The 21,066-nt window shown below is 41.3% G+C and overlaps 3 protein-coding genes across 8 annotated transcripts in view; 1 reads left to right on the top strand and 2 right to left on the bottom strand.

Moving 5' to 3' along the window:
* The window catches only part of kcnd3 (potassium voltage-gated channel, Shal-related subfamily, member 3), a 100,909-nt gene extending 90,033 nt beyond the window's left edge, over nt 1-10,876 (top strand). For 3 of the 5 annotated variants that reach the window (XM_044210938.1, XM_044210940.1, XM_044210939.1), the window contains exons 5-9: nt 1,173-1,274; nt 4,222-4,254; nt 4,383-4,475; nt 5,861-6,120; nt 7,536-10,876. In XM_044210938.1, coding sequence (XP_044066873.1) covers nt 1,173-1,274; nt 4,222-4,254; nt 4,383-4,475; nt 5,861-6,120; nt 7,536-7,710 — 663 coding nt within the window. In that variant the 3' untranslated portion in view covers nt 7,711-10,876. The remainder of the gene's footprint in view (nt 1-1,172; nt 1,275-4,221; nt 4,255-4,382; nt 4,476-5,860; nt 6,121-7,535) is intronic. The other 2 variants (XM_044210941.1, XM_044210942.1) reach the window with 1 other exon arrangement.
* Nucleotides 8,937-13,356, bottom strand: LOC122882951 (D(4) dopamine receptor-like). Of its 2 annotated transcripts, none has more exons than XM_044210945.1 (2): nt 12,006-13,356; nt 8,937-11,152 (listed from the first exon to the last, which is right to left on the bottom strand). In XM_044210945.1, the coding sequence occupies exons 1-2, from the start codon at nt 12,980-12,982 to the stop codon at nt 11,146-11,148; spliced, it is 984 nt and encodes a 327-aa protein (XP_044066880.1). In that variant the 5' UTR covers nt 12,983-13,356; the 3' UTR covers nt 8,937-11,145. The 2 variants fall into 2 exon arrangements, with proteins under 2 accessions (XP_044066880.1, XP_044066879.1); XM_044210944.1 differs by having other exon boundaries at nt 11,918-13,356.
* A 133-nt stretch (nt 13,357-13,489) lies between these two features.
* Nucleotides 13,490-20,859, bottom strand: ddx20 (DEAD (Asp-Glu-Ala-Asp) box polypeptide 20). Its single transcript, XM_044210937.1, has 11 exons — nt 20,620-20,859; nt 18,602-18,696; nt 17,978-18,146; nt 17,770-17,884; nt 17,419-17,561; nt 16,831-16,969; nt 16,615-16,673; nt 16,132-16,214; nt 15,882-15,987; nt 14,979-15,080; nt 13,490-14,835 (listed from the first exon to the last, which is right to left on the bottom strand). The coding sequence occupies exons 1-11, from the start codon at nt 20,813-20,815 to the stop codon at nt 13,697-13,699; spliced, it is 2,346 nt and encodes a 781-aa protein (XP_044066872.1). The 5' UTR covers nt 20,816-20,859; the 3' UTR covers nt 13,490-13,696.
* Nucleotides 20,860-21,066: the final 207 nt, after the last annotated feature.

Consider the following 21,066-nt stretch of genomic DNA (forward strand, 5'->3'; position numbering starts at 1 on the left):
GTATGGAAATTCAGCTATGAAAACTAGGCGTACATGCATAAGCACACATGGAGATATGCAAACACACATCCACACAGTCAATTAACCCCCCAGCGGATCACGGGTCCCCTACTAAACGAGCTCTGTGTCTGCTCATCATTTACACAGCTCACATTATCCTTCTACCAATTTCCCTTCAATGAATCCGTCATTCTATTTTAAAATGCAGAAAGTGAAGCAACAGAAACACACACACTTTGTAGCTGCACTGAGCCTGACACCCAACTCTTGACTTTGACGGGAAAATGGCAGGCCTTTGAGAAGTGAGTGACTCAGATTACACTATCCTGTAAGAGCAGTTGTTCTGGTAACTGAGAGATTCATTGAGACCCACATTTTCACACAGGCCGGTTTACACAAACGAACGCACACTCAGACATGTTTTCACACACATTCAGCAGACACAGTGTGCTTTGGGTAGAACAAAAACCAGGACATTGGAGTAGAATCCTTCCACTGTGTCAAAGCTACTGATGTATAAAGAATTCACTCCAAGGACCAGAGTGTATCTGTTCTGCCTCGTATTCCGTCTCTCCTTCTTGTTCATCTCTGTCGCTGACTGCCTCACAGGAGAGATTTGACAGCGTGAGAGAAAGAGAGGGGGAGAGAGAAAAAGAGACTGGACTCTGCAGTAACCGTGCTGTGCGGGGTTGATGGCGAAAGATGCATTTAAGCCGACACTAACGATGTAGAGCATTATGAGCCTGGACACTTCCTTGATTTATTTTGCTAAACAAAACTGCTAACATAGCAGCACAAAAACAGCCCAAATAAATTGAATTCAATATTTTAAATACAGAATGACACTTAGCTGCTCAATTCATACAGGATTTACCTGCTCTGCTCCTAGCTGCCTCTGTAACTGATTTTCAACCCAAGGAATGTGTTATCATGTAGTCACTATAAATCATTCATAAGTATCACAGGAGATCAGAGTGAATTTATCACAGGAGATCAGCGTGAATGCTTTAGTACACGTTTGATTTGATCTGTAAGATCTCAACTAAAATATCAAGCAAGTGCTGTAGCTCAAATCAGTGGGATGTATCAGGATGATACCCAATCATTCTGATATAGGATGTGGTATAGGCATTGACTAACAGGTGGTTTCTATTGTCTCTTGCTCTTTGCAGAAAGCCCGCTTGGCCAGGATACGAATATCCAAGACAGGAAACTCCAATGCCTTCCTCCACAGCAAGCGCAACGGTCTGTTCAACGAAGCTCTGGAGTTCACGGTAAGACCAGCCTCTGAACCACATACAATACAATGCTTCACTTGTGTTTCATCACAGTTTTCCTCAGGATTACCCAAACACATAAGACATATTTACATTTGTGATTATTTAACTGGCCATGCAGAAGCCCTGACCTCTGCATCTCCTTGGAAAAACAGTTCTGAGGATTTCAGAGCGCAGATGCAGGCCTTGCTTGTCTTTCCTTTAATTATCAGTTCTTAGAATGCACCCCACCCTAGTGCATCCCTTCAGAACAGCCAAATGTGATCTCATTCAGTGAGCTGCACTTCTAATGTGAGCATCTCTGAGCCCAGCTGCCCAGTTGAGGAGCAGGCTTCAGGCAATGCAGCAAGAAATGTAAACACAACTCAAGGATGTTCCTTGCCTCACCAAAATTTTGCGGTTCACAAGCACTATCGTGGCCAGGGGCTGACACAGCGCAAAAACATAAACAAGTGCTTCTTCCTCCCTCTCCCTCTCTCTCTTTATGTGTCTCTATAGCTCTCTCACTCTCTTAATAGAAATGGTTAGGACAGAATCTGAACGGCACCAGTGCTTTATACTCAAGCTAGGGCTGAATAATGCATAGAATTCATATTGATATTGCCTTATGAGGCAATATACTGCAACGGCTGCAGTGATATATGTTTATATATGTGGTTATGTATGTAGTTTTTATGCATGTGATTATGTTTCCATTTATCTTAATTGCAAGCAAAGGGTCATGAGTAAAGCTTGCCTGCACAGTATATACTCAACGATTAAGTTCCTTTATTGAATGTTTTTTTAAGATTTAAGATTACTTTGAAATAACCGTGTTATGAAAAAAGAGTGACTCTAGACACTGGCAGGAGTTATAAAGTTTGCTGTCTGTTTTATGTATGACTCTCAGACTAAAAGATATGTATTTATTGTTTATATTACCCCACCCCTACGAAAATTTGGTTTAATTTAAGATTTAATTAATTGTTAGTTTTATAGTTAAATGGATAATAATGTTGGAATTTGGGAACAATATTACTTTATAGAGCAATGCGTGTACCTCTTCAGTATGCTCTTGTTGTAGTGATTTCACCACTTTACTAACAAACATTGCATTACCGCAAAAATAAGGTGAGCAATATATCATGAAAACCACAATGAGAGAAAAATTTTTTCCATATTGTGCAGCTTTAGCTCAAAAGTAATTGAGTGCAACATTATCAGTATTTCAAGACTTTTTACATCATCGTCATTTGTTTAATATATCATGTGTCTTGTATCACTTTAATTTTGTTAGTTTGGACTTAAAATTAGCAACAGTTAAAGTGTCAGTGCTGGCAGGGACTACCAGACTGGCTGATTATGTCCAGAGTCAACAGTTAACAGCTTATTTAAAGATGTATGCATACTCAATAAAATGTTAATTGTTGTCCAATTTAAGTATAATTCTAAGGCAGCTATTTACTAACAACATGTACAGCACCATGCAGAGCGATAGTGTGTTTTGTCGCTCAGCAGATCAAGCTGTTTCCAGTCTCTACAGTATGGTGGCCACCTGGGTGGTGAGCCATAGCCGCCTCCAGACAAACTGCTGATATGGGCTTGCAGTCGCATGTATAGAGAAAGACAGAAATAACTCAGCCTCAACACCTGTGTTTTACTGCTGTGTTAGGTACAGATAAGCAGCATGAACACAGGTGAGCGGTCTTGGCTAGGACAAACCGAGTCATCAGCGCAGGAATGTATCCTCTCAGCAAAGAAGCTTCTGCTTACAGCACCAGCCACCCGCTTAACAAACAGAAAATTGCTACTACAAATCTTCCAAACATGGCATCTTACTTGCCTTTCGGCGGTGCTGTGGAGCATGCAGGATCAAGACAGTATTTTTTTGCCTTTGTTTTTTATAAACAGCTCAACTACAGATTCTGCTGGGAAAGACTGATGCAACCAATTGAAAGTCTGTATATGTGAAACACTGCTTTACTTCTGACAAGAACAATGATGGCATTCTGCAATATACTGAAGAGACGTCTTCCCAGGCTCAAGCTAAGGATGTTGTGGCCAATATTTATAGCAATAATGCAGATTAATCTGTGTTTTCTGTGCACTAGCTCTTCACAAAACCCTACTTAAATGTTAGATACATAAGAATATTCAACTTAAAAAGCCTGTTTGCAACATTCTGCTTAATATAAATTAAAAGGGCATATGTTCCAAATATTACTTGAGAAACAAAGTGTACATAAAGCAAACAGATAACAGAATGTTTAAAGCCTTATAATATTATATTAAGGTTTATGTTTCTGAATATGATCTTTCTTGTCTGCACAGAGCAAGTGTTTCTCACAAGTTCCTCAAGACCTAACAGTCAAATGATTTACTGGACTAATAAAACAATATAAACATATAAACTGACAAATATAAGCAAATGAACGACTGAATGTTTGCAATCAAATGTTGTTTTTGCTGGTTTCTTTACTTTCTCAGAGGATCCACGAGGCTCCCCAACACTCCATATATTCTGACTCACGTCACCACTGCCCAGAAATGAGCTTCGTATTCCAAACCACCACAGAACTAGAAATAGTGCCCAATTGTTCACGTACAGATACAAACACAAATAAACACATAAACAGGCCACAGCATGAAAAATAAGGAATGTGGAAAACAGGTCATTAACGAGTTGCCTGTAGCCAGCCTTTGCAATAATAGAGATGGAGGCAAAATGTCACGATGGAAATTTTTATATGAATTGTATATACTGTATATCCATTAGGATTGACTTGTGCTAGAAGTCTCCCTTCCAGCACAGATCAATGCACTGGCTCCACTGCCTCTCAGAGTGAGAATAGCATTGTTCTCTGTGTCTGTCTGGCATGACTGTGGCCCTGACGGGTGTCTGTTCTCTGAACACTAGTAAAACTCTACCTGTCTGTTCTCCTTTTGTCTCTTTCTCCAACTGAAGCAACTTCCATACAAGATGAACCTTTCAGATCAGGTACAGAGAAAGCAGCCAACCGCGCATCTCCCACATCTTCCTAAAACAAAGTGTAACTTAGCACTCATTTTGTGTGTGTGTGTGTGTGTGTGTGTGTGTGTGTGTGTGTGTGTGTGTGTGTGTTACAGAGTTCCACTGAGGAGGAGCAGCGGTTAAGCAAGTCTACCTCTCTATTAGAGAGCCAGCACCAGCACCTGCTGCACTGTCTGGAGAAAACAACTGTGAGTGCGCACACACACATTCACCCTTTTATGTTAATAATATTGCAACAGTATCTCTATTAATGATAAATAAAATCTATGTACACAAAATTTGTTTTTTCCAGAATCAAAAAGTTAAATTGTGTAGATTTTAACAATTTAATTTAATATCAGGATAAACCCCAAATTGTGCAATCCTCCATACATTTATCTCTAGCTGTGACTCATTAAATGAAAATAAGTGACAGCCAGGCTTAATGTGTATAGACCTACAGTATTTGTATGTGCATGGGCAAGTGCAGCCCACTGTAGCGTGATGTCCGGTACACTGCATTTCCCTTATGATACATGCTCGTCTACCTGTATGTGATACAGACACACTGTCTGTTTCAGCCTGGCACAACTCAGAGCTTGGCAAATGAAAAAATCTAGCACGTGCTGCAGCATACACCCAAATAGTCATTTTTCACCTTGTATATTTGTGAAAATGGACCACATGAAGGTCAAGGCATGAACATAAAGTTAAACCTGAAATAGCCAATAACCATAATTTTTTTTGGACACAAGGGCAGCTGAAACGAGCTGTTAACACGACGCCAGCAAATTATCACCTTTAAAGTTGCCGAACATGTTAGTAAACAGTTGCCTATTTGCACATTCAGAAGAGAAGCAACGTCAATTCATTTGGAATAGTGTTTGTGTGCACCTGATTTGAGTTTAAGTCAGACATTCACTGTTCTTTTAGCTCTGTTTTACTCTCCACCAACTCCTGAGGGAAATATCTGGCTTTTAATCTGCTAAATTATCCACTATGTTCATCAGCTAGCTGCTAACTTTGTATGTCTGCTGGTTGGAGCTGGGCAGGTAAGATACAGTGAGTTTTAGGAGCTTTTTCGTTCAAACAGCTGCGTGCTATGGCTGAAAACAATACTGACGAGAGCAGTGAGAGTCAAAACAAAACAGTAAAGTTGCCAAAACCCAAACAATGAGCCCAAAGTAGCTATAAAGCTCCGCAGAGCTGACAGGAACTGCAGAGTTGGGTGATAGTTCTCTGTGTGTTCGTCGCTACGAGTGACCCCTTTCACATACAAGTAGTCCTGTGATCATTGTTAATATTGAAGTACTGATTATAGCCTGGTTTAAGGAACTGACTATGGAAAATTGATTGAGCTAAAAAATATTTCCACAGACACACACACAGAGCCATGCACACTTATATAAAAAATAATAGCATAGATTCTCAGAGGAGTTATTGACCCAGGCTATGAAGCAGAAAATGACAGGCTATATCAAGCCATATACAGTACATGGTCATAAATATAAATGTTGTAAATGTCACATCTTTTTTATGACTCTCTCTGTCTCTCTCCCTTTGCTGGTCTTGTTCTCTTTGTCTTTGTTTGTAGAACCATGAGTTTGTGGATGAGCAGTATTACCAGCAGAGCTACCTGGAGGCAGGGCTGCAGAATTACCCATCTAGAAGCCCCTCCCTCTCCAGCCAAGATGGCGTGACGAGCACATGCTGCACCCGCCGAAGCAAGAAGCACCACACCCCTTTACAGAATGCCAGTGCCCCAGCACACATGCAGCCTTTGACACACACGCACACACACCAACAAGGTTTGCAGGAGCTCAGCACCATCCACATCCAGCCCCTCAGCACCAGGTGAGCTCAGAAAAAATCCACACTTGATTACTCTTGCGGAGCTATAAACTGTAAAGAGTTGTTTACTTTTCTAGTGTGCTTATTTTCCCTCAACCTGCCTCATGAAAATATTTTGGAATCTGAATGTGATATTTGCCAAAGCACAAAAAATGTGTTTGATAAAAAAAAAAGTTCAGTAGTATTTGTGTTCAGAAGCTAGTGATTCTTCTTTTTGGTAAAAAAAAATATATATATATTTTTTCTTGTGGCAGCAGCTTTCATCATCTGTACATCTTCGCTAGTAACTTCTAACCAGATTCACTGGTAAACAAGGCTTTCTACATTAGCCTAATTAGCCATCATGTAACTAATGACAACTGACAATGAGGCGCTAATTTACTTTGATTGTCCCCACAACATTACCAGATTCGTTCATATACTTTTAATCATCTATGAACCTCAACAGGTCGTTCTCACAAAGTCCTTCTACAATAACTGAATCTGCTGATTATTTTCTCGATTAACTGACAAATCGTTTTGTCTATAAAATGTCAGAAATTTGTGAAAAATGCCTGGTAAAATTTCCGGCAGCTCAAGGGGTATTATTCAGATTGCTTGTTTTATTCAGCCAACAGCCTGAAACCCAAAGATATTACAGAAAAATTACTAAAACAATTAATCGATTATCAAAATAGTTGCTGATTAATTTCCGGTCAATCGATTAATCGATTAATCAACTAATCGTTGCAGCTCCATTGCAAACACTGCCTACGTACATACCCAGAGCAAGAGTAGAGTTGTTTTTTTGGCCATCTTACAAATGCAAGTCAAATATTCACTCACCTTTTAGCTCTGGATTGGTCCACCAACTCAAATATTACAGGGTGTTAAACTTGCTTGATGTTCATCTTTTTTCACCAGCCACAGTTTACTTTGGCTCTCTATTGTTTCTAAGCTTGTTTGCAGGAAACAACTGACCACAGTTTCATTAGCAGCTTAAAAGCTGTGTAGAGCAGAGTTGGGTGTTGATTCTCAGTGGGTTTGACACTACAACCAACACTTTCACAAATACACCTAGGTTTTTTTTAAAGCTCCATAAAACATGTTGACCCATTCACACTAATGGTGATTTAAACACAGGTTTTTCCATGGTTGTTTGTTCAGTTTGTAAGGGGTAAAAAGGATAATTTTTTGGTTAAGGACCCCTTAAAGACAATTTTCTTTGGGAGACAATTTGGGAGAAAAGCAGCCTTGACCATGAACAGTAGTTGTCAAAGGAAAGACAAAGGTTTCTCATTCACTTTTTCTCAACCAGAACTGGTCTGGGACATAAACCAGTAACTTTTAGTCACAAACCCATCTCCCTAAAGGTCTAGGCTAATTTTTAGCAACATAGTTAAACTATCATAAATCTTAATTTTCTTTCCTCCCTATAGCCGCTCCAGTCTGAACATGCGCGTAGATGAGCCAGCATCCCTGAACTGCCAGAGCAGCCAGATCACCACAGCAATCATCAGCATTCCCACACCACCAGTGACGACTCCTGAGGGCGATGCTCATCTGCCTGCAGGCCCCACCCACCAGAACGTTGTGAAGGTGTCCGCACTGTGAAGACTTAAGTGCAGGCGCATCACACAGAAAGACAGATAAAGACTCATCGAGACAGACTGAGGGACAGAGGAGGACTGGGAATAATGGAGAAGGCATTCAGAGTCCTAGTCTAGCCATGGTGGAGCCTGCCCTCTGCTGGTCATGTACTGTAATGACATGGACTCCCTGTACAGATGGAGGATGGCTTTTAGATACAGTATACTCATGTTAGTGGTTGGCATGCATGTGTGCGTGTATGCGAGTGTCTGTGTGGATGAAAGAGTGGGGAATGTGTTTAGGGAGTCGTTTTAGATGAGGAGGCGTGTAAGAATGTGCCTCCCAAGTGTCAGAGATGAGTTCCCAGATTAAGTCATGTGTCACTGTGCACAAAGCACCTTTTTATGATTTTTGCTTCAGTTTGACTCTTACAGTCATTATTTAGCAGGAGATATAAGGGAAAAGGAAGATAACTCAAAAAACAATACATTATCAAAACTTTTTTTTCCTAATGATTTAACCCTGCCCTTTTTTGCCCGTTTTTGTGTGTTTGGTCCACTCACACGTTGATAGATAAATATGCCACCATTCCTTTTCAGGTCCAATATTGTTCCTCTTGAGTGAAAATTCTTTAAAAGATGAAATATGGTAGGTGTGTCTGTGATGGCGTTACCACTGAGTTTCATATTTGTCAATGAGTGTATGTGAAGTTTTGCTAGATAGAGGAATTGTGATGTTTTGGATAGGAGGTATGTGCCTGTTTGTGTGTGTGCGTGTGTGTGTTTGTGTGTGTGTGTGAGTGTGTGTTTGTCTCAGTTGATTGAAAACTTGTTTTTCAATTCTTCTGGAAGTCTCTATGGCTCAGTATATGGTATATTTGACTAACTGCCACTCTGAAGGGTTCATTGTACACATTTATGTCTGAAATTCTCAGCTATGAGCCTTTTACACAATATGTGCCTGTTTTGCTGGAGTAAAAAGAGATTTATTTGTTTTTATAGTTTTCTGACCCCCCCCCCCGTTCTTTTCCCTTTTAGCAGTTATAGCCCGACAGACCTCAAATAACTCAATTCTCTAACAAAGAAACCCAAACAAAATGTACATTTTGAATTTTAACCACCACAATTAAAAGCACAAGGCATTTGCTGAGAATTTCTGACACACATCTGTCCTGAGCCTGGGTTCTTTGTGAATATTGTTAATAGAATATTTTGTAATATTTGACCATCGTTTTGGCAGAACCAGTGAAGCTGTCTTCTCGTTCTCTCTCTCTCTCCCTCAGTCTCTCTCTCTCTCTCTCTCTCTCTCTCTCTCTCTCTCTCTCTCTCTCTCTCTCTCTCTCTCTCTCTCTCTCTCTCTCGCTCTCGTTGTTGTCCTGTTGTATCCCTACCTCCTGTGTGAACAGTATGCTTTCAGTAGTCTTTATAGCTGTCAACGTTTTTTCTTCCCCAAACTCAGCAGGCATTTTTCAAAGTTGTTGAGTATGTGTACTCTATGTGGTTAGGAAACTTGGTGTTTGTACTTTTTGTCCTCCTTGGTGTTTCAAAGGATTTTATTTACTTTATCTTCTGGAGAATTTAAAGCAGGGGAATCTGTTGTAATGGTGACCGCAGAGACATGGAGGACATTGGATGAGCCATCCACAGATCTCTGTCACCAAAAACATGTGCAATTCTGTCCATTTTCTCAATTCACAGCTCCAACATGTATCTTTAGTATTACTTATCATCACATCCCATCAAAGTTGATTGTTGTAACTATGGACGGTGACCTTTTAGCTCTGCTAACCTCCTAGCTAATGCCTCTCTGTTGGCCTTTTTCATCTTGAATGTCTTTCTGATTCCAACAGCTACACAGACAGTTAGGTCTGTTCTTTAGGTGGATGAGACCACTGCTGGGGTTTCACCAAAGTAGGGCAGAGCAGCTTCAGTCACAACAGACCACTTCTGCTCCAAATAGATGAAGTAAAATGTTGATCAAGAGCACACAGACAGAGCTAGAGATGCACCAATATATCAGCATACTGTCCATATCAGCCAAGAGCATATTTCAAAAGCAATACTGGAATTGGTTTAATATTATGTCTGCCCATATGTAGCTGATATGAAAGTTTTTTTTTTCCTGTAGAAGTAGACTGTATTTAAAATAATTGTCAAACTTGCAGAAAAATGTATCATGGTCTTTTTAGAAAAGTATTTAATTACCTTAAGATGGAGGCATCTGAAAAGCTTAACCAGTTTTACACATGCATTTGTACTAAGACTTACAAAAAAACATATCACCATCATCATATCAACCAATATGGGTGAAAATATAACACATAATTGGTACCATATCAGTGCATCACTACACAAGACCCTAAGGTCCCTTAGGCTCCTCTGTTGTGTTTTAGTTCTCTCTGATCCTGAGGTTAGTACCAACCCAACGAAAGCCAAAAATATTCTAGAGTTGGAAAAGAATGTGTTTTACCGCTGAAATTCCAAGCAGTGACTTAGTACTACTGCTGGTAATTTAGTACTGTACACAGTGACAACAGCTGCCTAGATCCAGTATTAGTGTTTAGTCGAACTGTGCACAAATTTACCTGGAGTAAAAAAGACACACAAAGACAAGCAGAGCTTTTTCAGTATTATTTTATTTTATTTGATAAAATTGGGGTTGAAGACATTGACTTCATATTCACAGCATCAAGTCCGACATTTAGAATCTACTGAAAACTACAAGGGTATGACATAGGTAATGGCAACAGTGAGGTTCCCTGTATTTTTTGTTGCTAGGACAGTGATTAAAGTGATTTATTTACTGCTTCCCTGTTTCAAGACAGGGTTTTTTTTGTGTCAGCTGCACTCTCTAATGACACAGTTTGAATTATTATGTAAACATATTTCTGCTCAAAGTGTCAAAGGATTGCATTTTTATTCACAAACAACAAAAACAGAGGTCTGTGATTGTGTTTTTCTCTCTCTTTCTCTGTTATGTACTCTCCTTTGATTGTCTTTTTTCTGGGCTCAGTCAGTTTTCCTCTCTCTTTGCTTTGCCCTCCTATGCCACCTGTCGTTGTTGAGACTACTGCTGTGCGTATCTTGTCAGGTGTTAGATATTATTTATGACCTTGTCTTGTGTCCCGACTGTGAAACGCCTGATAAAACATCTATATCTGCCACAAATACAAAATCTGTTGGCTCGCTTCTTCACCTGCCTCTAAATCACTGTGCGCGTAAACACAAGGTAGTGGCTTGGGTGTATTTAGCTTCAGTGGTAATTCCCAAAAGTGCAGTCCGTGTGACCCAGATGTTCAAGTATTGAACCTTCAGGCCCTCCGTTTTAGGGGACACCCTGGGATGGAGGAGAGGATCTTGCTGAGTTCAGAGCGAAACTGTCTTGTGACTAAAGTATAAATGAGGGGATCCACTGCAGCCTGCACACAGGTCAGCACCATCGCTGATGTCTCCAGCTCCATCAGCAACTGTGGGGAGATAGGAGAGAGCTTAGGATAGTGCAGTGACATGGAATACCATCCGTTTCTGCAGGACAGCTACAGTTTGCTCTATGATCTCTTATTTTCAATAATGATGAATCTGTTGATTTTTTTTTTTTATGATTTGATCAGTCAATAAAAAGTATAAATGTCAGGAAATAATGAAAAATGTCCAACATAATTTCCCACATACCAATGTGATAATTTCATATTGCTTGTTTTGGCTGACCAACAGTCCAAACCCCTAACAGATTCAGTTCCCAATTATTCAAAACTGAGTAAAGCAACACATATTTACATTTGCAAAGCTGGAACCCACCAATGTTTGGCGTTTTTTATGATAAATTACTTAATTGATTGTCAAAATTCTTGATGATTACTATCAACTACTATCATGCATTATTGCACTTTGCACTGAATGACCAGAATAATAGAAATAGCTGTGCAATGCATTGCAATAGCCGTGCAAAAATACCTTACATAAAATGTTCAGTTTTTGTTGATACTACTTATTTGTGTTTAGTTTGGTTTCTGTGGTACCATTTTGAGGCTGTGGTATGTATTAGATTGAATTATTTGGAAAGATGTTTTTAATATTCTGTACAGCTCCTTTGGAGAAGAACAGATATTAGAAACCTCACAAGGACTGTCATTAGACTGCATTACATTGTACAGGGTTTGTGTTTTTTACATATTTTAATATTGTATGGACAATTACAGTAATAGCCTAATGAAAAAACCCGCTACACTCACTTTGTCAGTGTCCTGCCACGAGATGACATTCATTAGCAAAATAACCACCATGGGCACCCAGAAAAGCGTCAACGCAATGATTATGTACCCAAAACGCTGGGCCAGTTTCCCCTCCATCTGTTTCCTCCCCCGCTCCCTGGCCCCAGGTGTCAGAAGGCACACTGCCCCCACAATCTCCGGGGGTCTCCCCGGGGCGCCTCCTGTGGACGAGCCCGCGCAGGGAGCACCGGCTTCGGCCACCAAGAGCACCGTCCGGCGGGGAGGCAGCGGGCTGTCGGAGCGCATAGGCAGAGACTTGAAGGAGCCCGGCGGAGCTGTCCGTGGTGCTGAAGCAGGGACACGCAGACAGCCCCAGACATGTTCCGGTGCCGTCGGCCTCAGCTGGATTCCCCGATTGAACACTTTCTTTCGGTGCTGCCTTACAACTTTGAATATCCGCACGTAGTGGATAACGATCACAGTCAGGGACAATCCCCACACCGGCACGAGCACGTAGGGTCCGAATGGATCCCAATATCGAAGATCGTCGCCATGCCCCTCGATGAGCGGACTGCAGAGCATGTAGAAAAGCGCTTTTTTGGAGAGAGTCAGAGAGATTATAGCCAAGACGAGGCCGCACGCCCAGATGGAGAGGATCCAGAGACGAACCCTGGCTTTCCTCTTCTCTGTTTGGAAAGGGAACGCGATGGCTTGGAAGCGCTCCACGCTGATGCTGACCAGCGTGAACAGCTGGACGCAGCTGCACAGGGCGTAGGTGAACTGCTGCAGAGTGCACACGGACACCGACACCTGGCTGCCCTTCCCGTAACGCAGAAAAGAGAAGAGCAGCAGCGGCGTGTCCACGGAACACTTCAGGAGGTCACTGGCGGCCAAGCAGACCAGCAGCGCATTGTTGCAGGTCTGCAGGCTCTTGGTCCTGAAAACAACCCAACAAACCCACAAGTTCCCGGGTAAACCCAAGACTAACGTTAAAGTTAAGACTGTGCAGTTGAATATGAAAAACATGGTATCCATGTGAGTCTCATAGTCCGAGGTTGTTTCATTCCAGAAAGTGTGCACGTCCATAATTTCCACCTTCCTCGCATCAAGCCTTTAAATGTGAAATCTCTTTTTTTCAGATCAGTGTGCTGCAGCCCAGAGCGAGCATAATAGAATCATTCACCTTCCCCTGCATAATGATGATTTAAGTTGGTGACATAAACGCTACAGATGGTCAAAATTAGCTGAAGTGGGCCCCTGGTTTAAATGAATATATCCAAGGGTGTTTGCCTTTTGTGTTGCCCAGCACTGATTGGGTGAATGGTAGGTAGCTGGATGATTAGCCTGTAATCAGGAGCATGTGGAGTTGTCTGACCTTGCCAAAGAGATTACAGAAAGTAAATTGCTGTGGCCCGCCTTCTTCACCTTCCTCTATAAACATCAGGTTCAATTAATGGCTGGTGATGTGGATGCCCTGTATACTATATAGGAAAATATTTCCACACAATGTATTAATATTAAAAAAAAAAAAAAAATACAAGATAGTTTCATAATGTGAAATGTGTAGAGCCAGAAGAGAAAAGGTCTTTGAAATACAAGCTCCATACCGGTAATTTATTAGAATGTAATGGGGACATACAGTATATGGTATGAATTCATTGAAAAATACACACAAAAAATTTAAGTGCAGTGTGTCAGACTAGAAGAAGTGCAAGGGACATTCACACACTGGACTTAGTGCACACATTTTCTGAATGGAAAATAGCATGATTGGACATCCTGATTAACAGGATAGACAAGTCAGTATTTCAGGAGTTCTTCCATGTAGACAGCATTCATACGATATGCTGCCATCCAGTTGTGGGCTACACTGTAGTAGCTTTGGTAACCTTGCTCTTGAAAAGGAGACATGGAGGCGTAGTAATCATTCCAGGCTCTGTAGCTGGCTCTCCAGTAAGTTTCCGCACTCCACTCCTCCTCCTCTTCATTGTCGTCGTGTTCCCCTTCGTCCCTTTCCCTCTTTTGCTCTCTGTTCGTGTCTTTTGAAGTCTTTTCGCTCCGTTTCTCAATATTTTCTTTAATCTTTCTTGAGTCATTTCTGCCACTCCGTGCTGGAGCCGTCTGACTGGGTTGCCTGCTCGATTTAACGTCTGGTACAGACTCGTAGTTCTTGGGCTGAGACAAAGCTCTCCCATTTGATGCACAGGTTGCCTGGGGATACATTTGGGGTGCAGAAGAAGTACCATCTTTGGATTTGGTGGTCTCTGCCTTTGTTTTGGATACAGTGGGTGTCTGTCTGGCTTCAGTCGGAGGCTTAGTGTTTGCTCTGTATTCACCATCATCCTTGTCAGATTGTGAGCTTGAAGAACCAGAAATTGACCTTGGACGTGAAAAGTCAGACTTCCACCGTTTTCCATTTTGTTTTAAACTTTGAGTTCCGTCATCATAAAGCATGACAGACTCTTTATGCACAGTCTGATCATCAGGGCCACCGTCCTCTCGGCCTCTGAACTCCCTGATGACCTCCACCGATCTCCCCAACCCTGTGGTAATGAAGCTCTGGAAGTCCCGCTCAGCCTCCTCAAAGGTCATAAACCTTGACCTACAACTCTTGAACGCGGTGAGGGGAGGTATCTTTGGCAGAGCGTCTTGCAGTTCTTTTCGAGTCAGCACCACCTGTGGAGGACTCTGTGGAAGAGTGTCCTTTGCAGGAGACATTTTTCTGGGATACCCTTCGCTGTGCGCTCCCAGCCTGGGTGCTGGATGGGACTTCTCTGGCTTTCTATGACCGCTGTGCTCTAGAGCTTGATCTGTGACCAAGTTGGCACGCCTCTTTTTCTCAGTCCTGGAGGAGAGCTGGGATAAGGGGCCTGGAGTGGAAGCCTCAGTGCAGACATCCCAGTCACACGGCTCATCCATCAACCCTGGCTCAATGGTGGCTAAAAGGACGGAAGACATGAGACTGGAATTACTTTTCCACATAAACATTAAATTAAAAAAGGCTTTGTTTTTAAAAAGGGGGAGGGGAAAAGTTCAACATGCTGCATGTATAACTCCTCACAAACATGTGGGCGGGACTCACATGGCAACAGTGACAAACTCAGGCCGCACTTTTGAGCGATGGCCATCATCTTGTTCTCCTCCTCACCATGGCAACAGTAGGTCACAGCCAGCCCCTGAGTGCCTATAAACAAAACGTAATCCTGATGAGAACCCATTCAAATAACAGGAAGGAATAAAAGGAGGATGTGCGAGTTGTGTGTCCAGAGATGGCAGGTGCGCACGCACGCACACACACACACACACACACAAGTGCATGCAAGCTAAGATTGAATTACCTTCGGTTTCCGAGAAAAACACACAAATTATGTCAAGATAATTATAATTAAATGCAGATGATTAGGAACCTATTGACCTTGCTAGGTGGGTCAAACCTGCTAATACTCCAGAGACCATTTTCCAAATGGTGTTTAATGCAGTCAGGAAGAACCAGGCAATACTCACTGCTCAAGCAAATCAAGTCTAACTCAGAGCAACATAACGGGTGACAAACTGTTTTTAAATAAATAATATACCACCAGGAGAGAAACGGATTTCTGCGTGTCCTGCAACACTGAACACCAACAATAGGCTGTGTCTGTTTGTATATGATTGGCCTTTTTGTTTTGTTTTTTTAACTCTTGACAATGTTAAGAAAATTTTGAAAATGAAAAAAAATATGCTGTCTCTGAACCATGCCTTCTTCTTAACTGCAAGCACAAATAACATTTTATGCTATTTCAGTTTGGATTTTGAGTCAAGTTAGTGGGCAGAAGTGTACATCTGGAAACAACAGGCTGCTTCCATCAAAATGTGGATCAAAGAGAGGGTCAACCCTGCAATAATGATGATGCACCTGATCTCACAAGATGCGTAAACCCCGCTTGCTGTTGATTCTGATTGCTTGTTTCTGCTATAAACAAACCAAACAGTATTGGAGACTAACCAAAGCGGCCAGCCCGTCCGATTCGGTGCATGTAGGTTTCCCAGTCCTGTGGCATGTCCAAGTTTATCACCAAGTTTACTTTGTCTGCATCTATACCTCTGGAAGTCTGACGGTAAGGAAAGGACAGAGAGAAAACAACCAGGATTAAAGAACAGAAGCCAATCATAAAACCCAAGCCTAGTGTAAGGCTTACAAGAGATATGTTTAAAAAAAAAAAAAAAAAGACAGGAACACTAGTGATGTGTCTTACCAGGTCAGTGGAGATGAGCACCCTGCATTGGTACTGCTTCAGTTTTGACATCGCCTCCAGTCTCTGGTCCTGACTCAGACCACCTGTACAGGTCATCACACACAGTCACAATTAAAATCAGATCACATCAACTGATATCAACTCTGGTAACAATACAAAACTTATGTTTATCCTCTCTTTCGCAAAAGGGAAAACTAACCTAAAATCACAGCAATTAATGCTTCAAGAATAGTTGCAATCAATTTTTTCATTTAAAAAAAAAAAAAATGAATTGCCAAGTCTGAGATGTCAAAAATAATGAGGCCTATGACAAGTTACCCAACCCCAAACTGATTCCTGGCCAACAGTCAAAAAATCCAAAAGTAGCCAATTTACAGTTACACAAAAAAAAACTATTATTCAACTATCAAAACATTAATTTTCTGTTGATTGATTTATCATTTCATTAGTACACTCCGCACAAATCCCAAAAGGCCCTCTCACCTGAAATACAAACAGCAGGTAAGCCTTTGGAGGACAGAATGTCTGCCAGGTGCTGAGCCCTGTGGGAGCAAATTTTCACATCTGATGATTGTTCAGCATCAATTCAAAGTCATGCAAAGAGCAAATCCAGAACTCAGATATATTTTTCTTTGTTGATGGTAAAGATCATCAAGAGCACCTATGAAGACAAGGGTAAACGTTAAAACCATACGTTACCTTGTGTGTAGGTTGGAGAACACTAGGGCCTGGTTGAATGGGATTTTACTGAAGAGCTCCAGCAGGTGCTGCACCTTCTCTTCGTAAACCTTGTGAGGTAAAGGATGGGACTGCACCAGCTTGTAATACTGCTTCAGACCTGGCAGGGGGCGCACAAGGACAACACACATGGGAGAATATCAATTCAAGCAGTACACAGGAGACAAGCAAATCATCCAGAGCGCTTTTGGTGGGATGTGTGCACAGTCACTGTATCTGAATATCAAGGCTTGTTTTCTTAAATTCAGAATTTTCCACCGTTCAATTTGTACACGATGAAAGATTTTGATTATCATCAATCACTTCACACCCTCAGGAAGAAATAACATTTTAAATAACCCCTTAAAACATGTCACATTACAAGCTTTAAAACCCTGTGAGTGTTGTCTTGTTATGGGGAGTCTCTATTAGCCAGGACAGCAGTTAATTGTTGACACTGTTGAAATATGTAAACTAGACATAGCTGACAGGTGAAGTCATTTGCTTTAACCCTTTATAGTGTAAGCATTTTTGCAGTAACAATGATAGCACACCTGACCAGGGTCTTACCTTTAAGGCCCATGTCACTGGGATTGAGTCTGACAAAAGTGGCCTCTCTCATGTAGCGCGTAAGGTGCTGAGCAAGGGATTCTGGGTAGGTGGCAGAAAGTGCGAGCATCTGTTTGTTCACAGGCAGAGAGGAAAAGATCCAGCTGAAGAGATAAGCAGAGGGAGATGGGTGGATTTCAGCATGTGCGTTTTTTTGTAAATGAGCATACAATTTATGACATTTCATTTATACAGATTTGTTAAGAAGGGCTTAAGTCTAAGTACTCTGGTTGAATAACATCACCGGCCAGCTGTCGTATCATGTAACTAATTAAATATGAGTCTGGTTATAGATGTTTCTGTCCATCTTACTTTATCTGTTCCTGGAAACTGCCCTCCTCCAGCAGCTTGTCAGCCTCATCCAGAACAAACAGTCTGATGCTGGTGGTGGACAACATGCCCAGCTCGATAAGCTGCTTGATACGACCTGTGTAAAACAGCCAGGACCACAGTTACAAAACACAAACAGCAGCATGGCGGTCACATAAGAAGGTAATGCCTCTCTCTATTGGTCTCTTACCAGGTGAGCCCACAGCTATATGGCACTTCTTCAAATGGAGTTTGTCCTGACTCACAGGCCTGCCCCCGATGAAAACATGGCACTCGAGGCCCTCCATGGCACAGCCTATGGCCATCACCACTGAGTGGATCTGCACCGCTATCTCACGTGTAGGAGCCAGGACCAGAACCTGCAGGAGGCGGGAAAGTCAGATGTCAACAACCTCTTACACTTGATAGGGAGCAGATTAAGGACAGACAGGTGCTGAGAAGTTCCCAATCAGTAAGACCCCCACAGCTAATAAGATTAGAGTTCATCAACAAGACCAGACGTACCTCTGCTTTATCAATAATTGTGCTCTCTCATTTACTCTTTTGACACCGAGCAGCTTAAATGCATCAGATTAAGACCCTCAAAACCAAAGTGATTACTTCTCATGACCATCTGTTAAATGTTGGAAACCTTCAAAATAAAGGTTTTGTTTTGCCTTCTGAATACTTTTTCTGAATATTATTTTTCATTAAAAGATGCCCGAAGACTGATAATTACTTTCCTTCACAAATACAAGCATCACTGAGATTAAAAGAATGGGAAAGACACATTTCACTAATCATCTTAATGTCCGGGAGGAGTAAATCTGCTCACCTGAGTTGCAGGGTTCTCCGGGACCAGAGAGTCCAGGGCGATAGTGCAGAACACGCACGTCTTCCCTGTGCCAGACTTGGCCTGTACAATCAAATCTGAAACAGCAGATGGGACAATGTAGGGCTGCACAATTTGTCGGAATAAACAAGATGCCAATTTTGACTTTCACAGTTAATTAAACTTGATTGGGTGCAATATTGATGCTTCACATCTAGAGGGGCCTAATCTGCTGCATCAAATCATGTTCCTCCATTTCCAAATTCGTACATTTGAAAGAGTTTTCTGAAAGTAAAACATTAAAGTTGCAATAAAAATAATTTTATTCCCAAAGAATCATTTAGCATCAAGGTGATTAATTGTGATCACAATAATGGTGGTTATCATTTTAGCCCTCATCGTGCAGCCTAAAGTACAAGGGTCAGTTCACACAAATTACAAAAATAAAGATTTTCTCTCTTTGAGGTATCTAGCCATGTAGACAGTTTTGGTTACATTTTGTCAGGATTTGAGATATCAGCTAAATTGTACATAACACTTTTTGAATGTAATTTTTCAATGCTTTAAGCGCAAGAAACTAAATTCCAATTACATCCCTTGTATTTGGGTGGAGGCAGAAATCTCAGTGGTAACTCTAAAAACCTGGATCAAATCAAAAACCTATGCGTAGCAGGGTGAGTTGTCATTTGTCAACAGACCCTTTCATTCGATATATAAAGTGCAAATTATCAAGACAAAAGACTGATATCTCCAGCTTTCAATAATCTTCAATCAGTGAATCACTAATTGTTGTCTTGGACAGATAGCAAGACAAGTCTTGGAAAGTGTAGTTTAACTTATTTATTTTGAATCTTGTTTATTATTTTAGTCTGAAAATCTTAATGCTAGATGCAAATGAATTCACACAAACATGCACATTCAATATTGAAAGGGAACAACTTGTTCCTTTTTTGGGTTTTTCACAGTATTCATGTCCAGCAACAGTACAACACAGCCATATGTTGTGGTTTTATCTGTGAATCTTCATCAGAGGAGTGATCCACTGACTTTTAACAAGCATGGTTCGCCTATTTGATAGAAAGAAACGAGTGAAACGAGCAACTGATTATAAAAATAGCTGTTTAATTTTCTGTCGATCAACTAATGGGTTAATTGTTTCAGCTCTATGAAAAATGCCCATCAAGGTTTCCTAAAGCACATGATGTCATCAAATTAGAGGCAGTTTTAACTATTTCCCAAACATTCATTATTATTATTATTATTATTATTATTATTATTATTATTATAGAAAAAAAGCTTAATCGATTAACTGATAAAAACAGCAGATTAATCAATAAAAATAATAGTTATTAAAAAGTTAAATTTATTCAGTTTACGATCCAAGAAGAATGAGTCAACCAACAAATATTCACATTTGACTAAAACAATAAGCAAATCCTCACAATTTAGAGGCTAGAGATAGGGAATATTTCGCATTTTGCCTTGAACAAATGTCTTTAATGATTAATCAATTATCAAAACAGTTGCCTATAATTCTCTGGATGGACTAATTGATTAATCAGCTCATCTTCTCAGCTCTGGACTGAACCATTCCAAGCCTGCACTATCAGGCATCCCATTATTAGCCTGTCAGTTTTAGTAGTACGTTTTACATGATTCTGTAGTGAGAATTAGGAAATTAAGAATGAGTCTAAGTGTAGTACCGGCAGAGTAGTTGGAAGCACCATGCAGGGGTCATGCGCAATCGGAGTGCACAATAGTAAGTCAATACACAATTTATGACTACTATTTGAACTGGAGTTGTATGAATTGGTGCTACCCTGCAATAAAAAATAACCCTGAACTTGAACTTTCTCTATTTAGTCTACAGGACAAATGACAACCACATCACATCTGCAGATCCAGTCAGTCAGACCTGTTCCTGCTGCTAAATAAATAGGCATCCATAAACTAACACCATCCCAGTGTTTCTGACACATACACACACATGTGGAGTGGCCCACGCAGTTTTATGAACCCACCAAGTCCGCAGCGGCCCAGCGGGATCGCCTTGAGCTGGATCGGGGAAGGTTTCTGAAAGCCTGCGGCGGACAGTCCGTCCAGCACGGCCGGAGACAGCAGCAGGGAGCTGAAGTCGATTCCCTCCGACAGAAGGACATCATCGGTCCGCTTTCGCGTTTCTATGTCGTGGGCTGCTTTCCTTACGGAGGTAGCCATGTTGACTGGACTATTTACCGCCGGTGATCAAACGCAGCTGCTTTATTCTGCGTTGGAGCTGCAGCAGCAGTATCTACCGCCCTCATGTGGCTGGGAGGGGAACTGATCTCACCTGCGAATGAAATCGCATAGAAAAACTGAAACTCTACAAATCTTCCTTCTGCTGGACCAAAAAAAAAAGATCACCTGGGGATAAAAATAACTTGTAAACCATATTAAGTAAAGAGGGGGTGAAGGACAAGCTGGGGTCT

The sequence above is a fragment of the Siniperca chuatsi genome, linkage group LG10 (genome assembly GCF_020085105.1).
Source record: "Siniperca chuatsi isolate FFG_IHB_CAS linkage group LG10, ASM2008510v1, whole genome shotgun sequence".
Classification (NCBI taxonomy): domain Eukaryota; kingdom Metazoa; phylum Chordata; class Actinopteri; order Centrarchiformes; family Sinipercidae; genus Siniperca; species Siniperca chuatsi.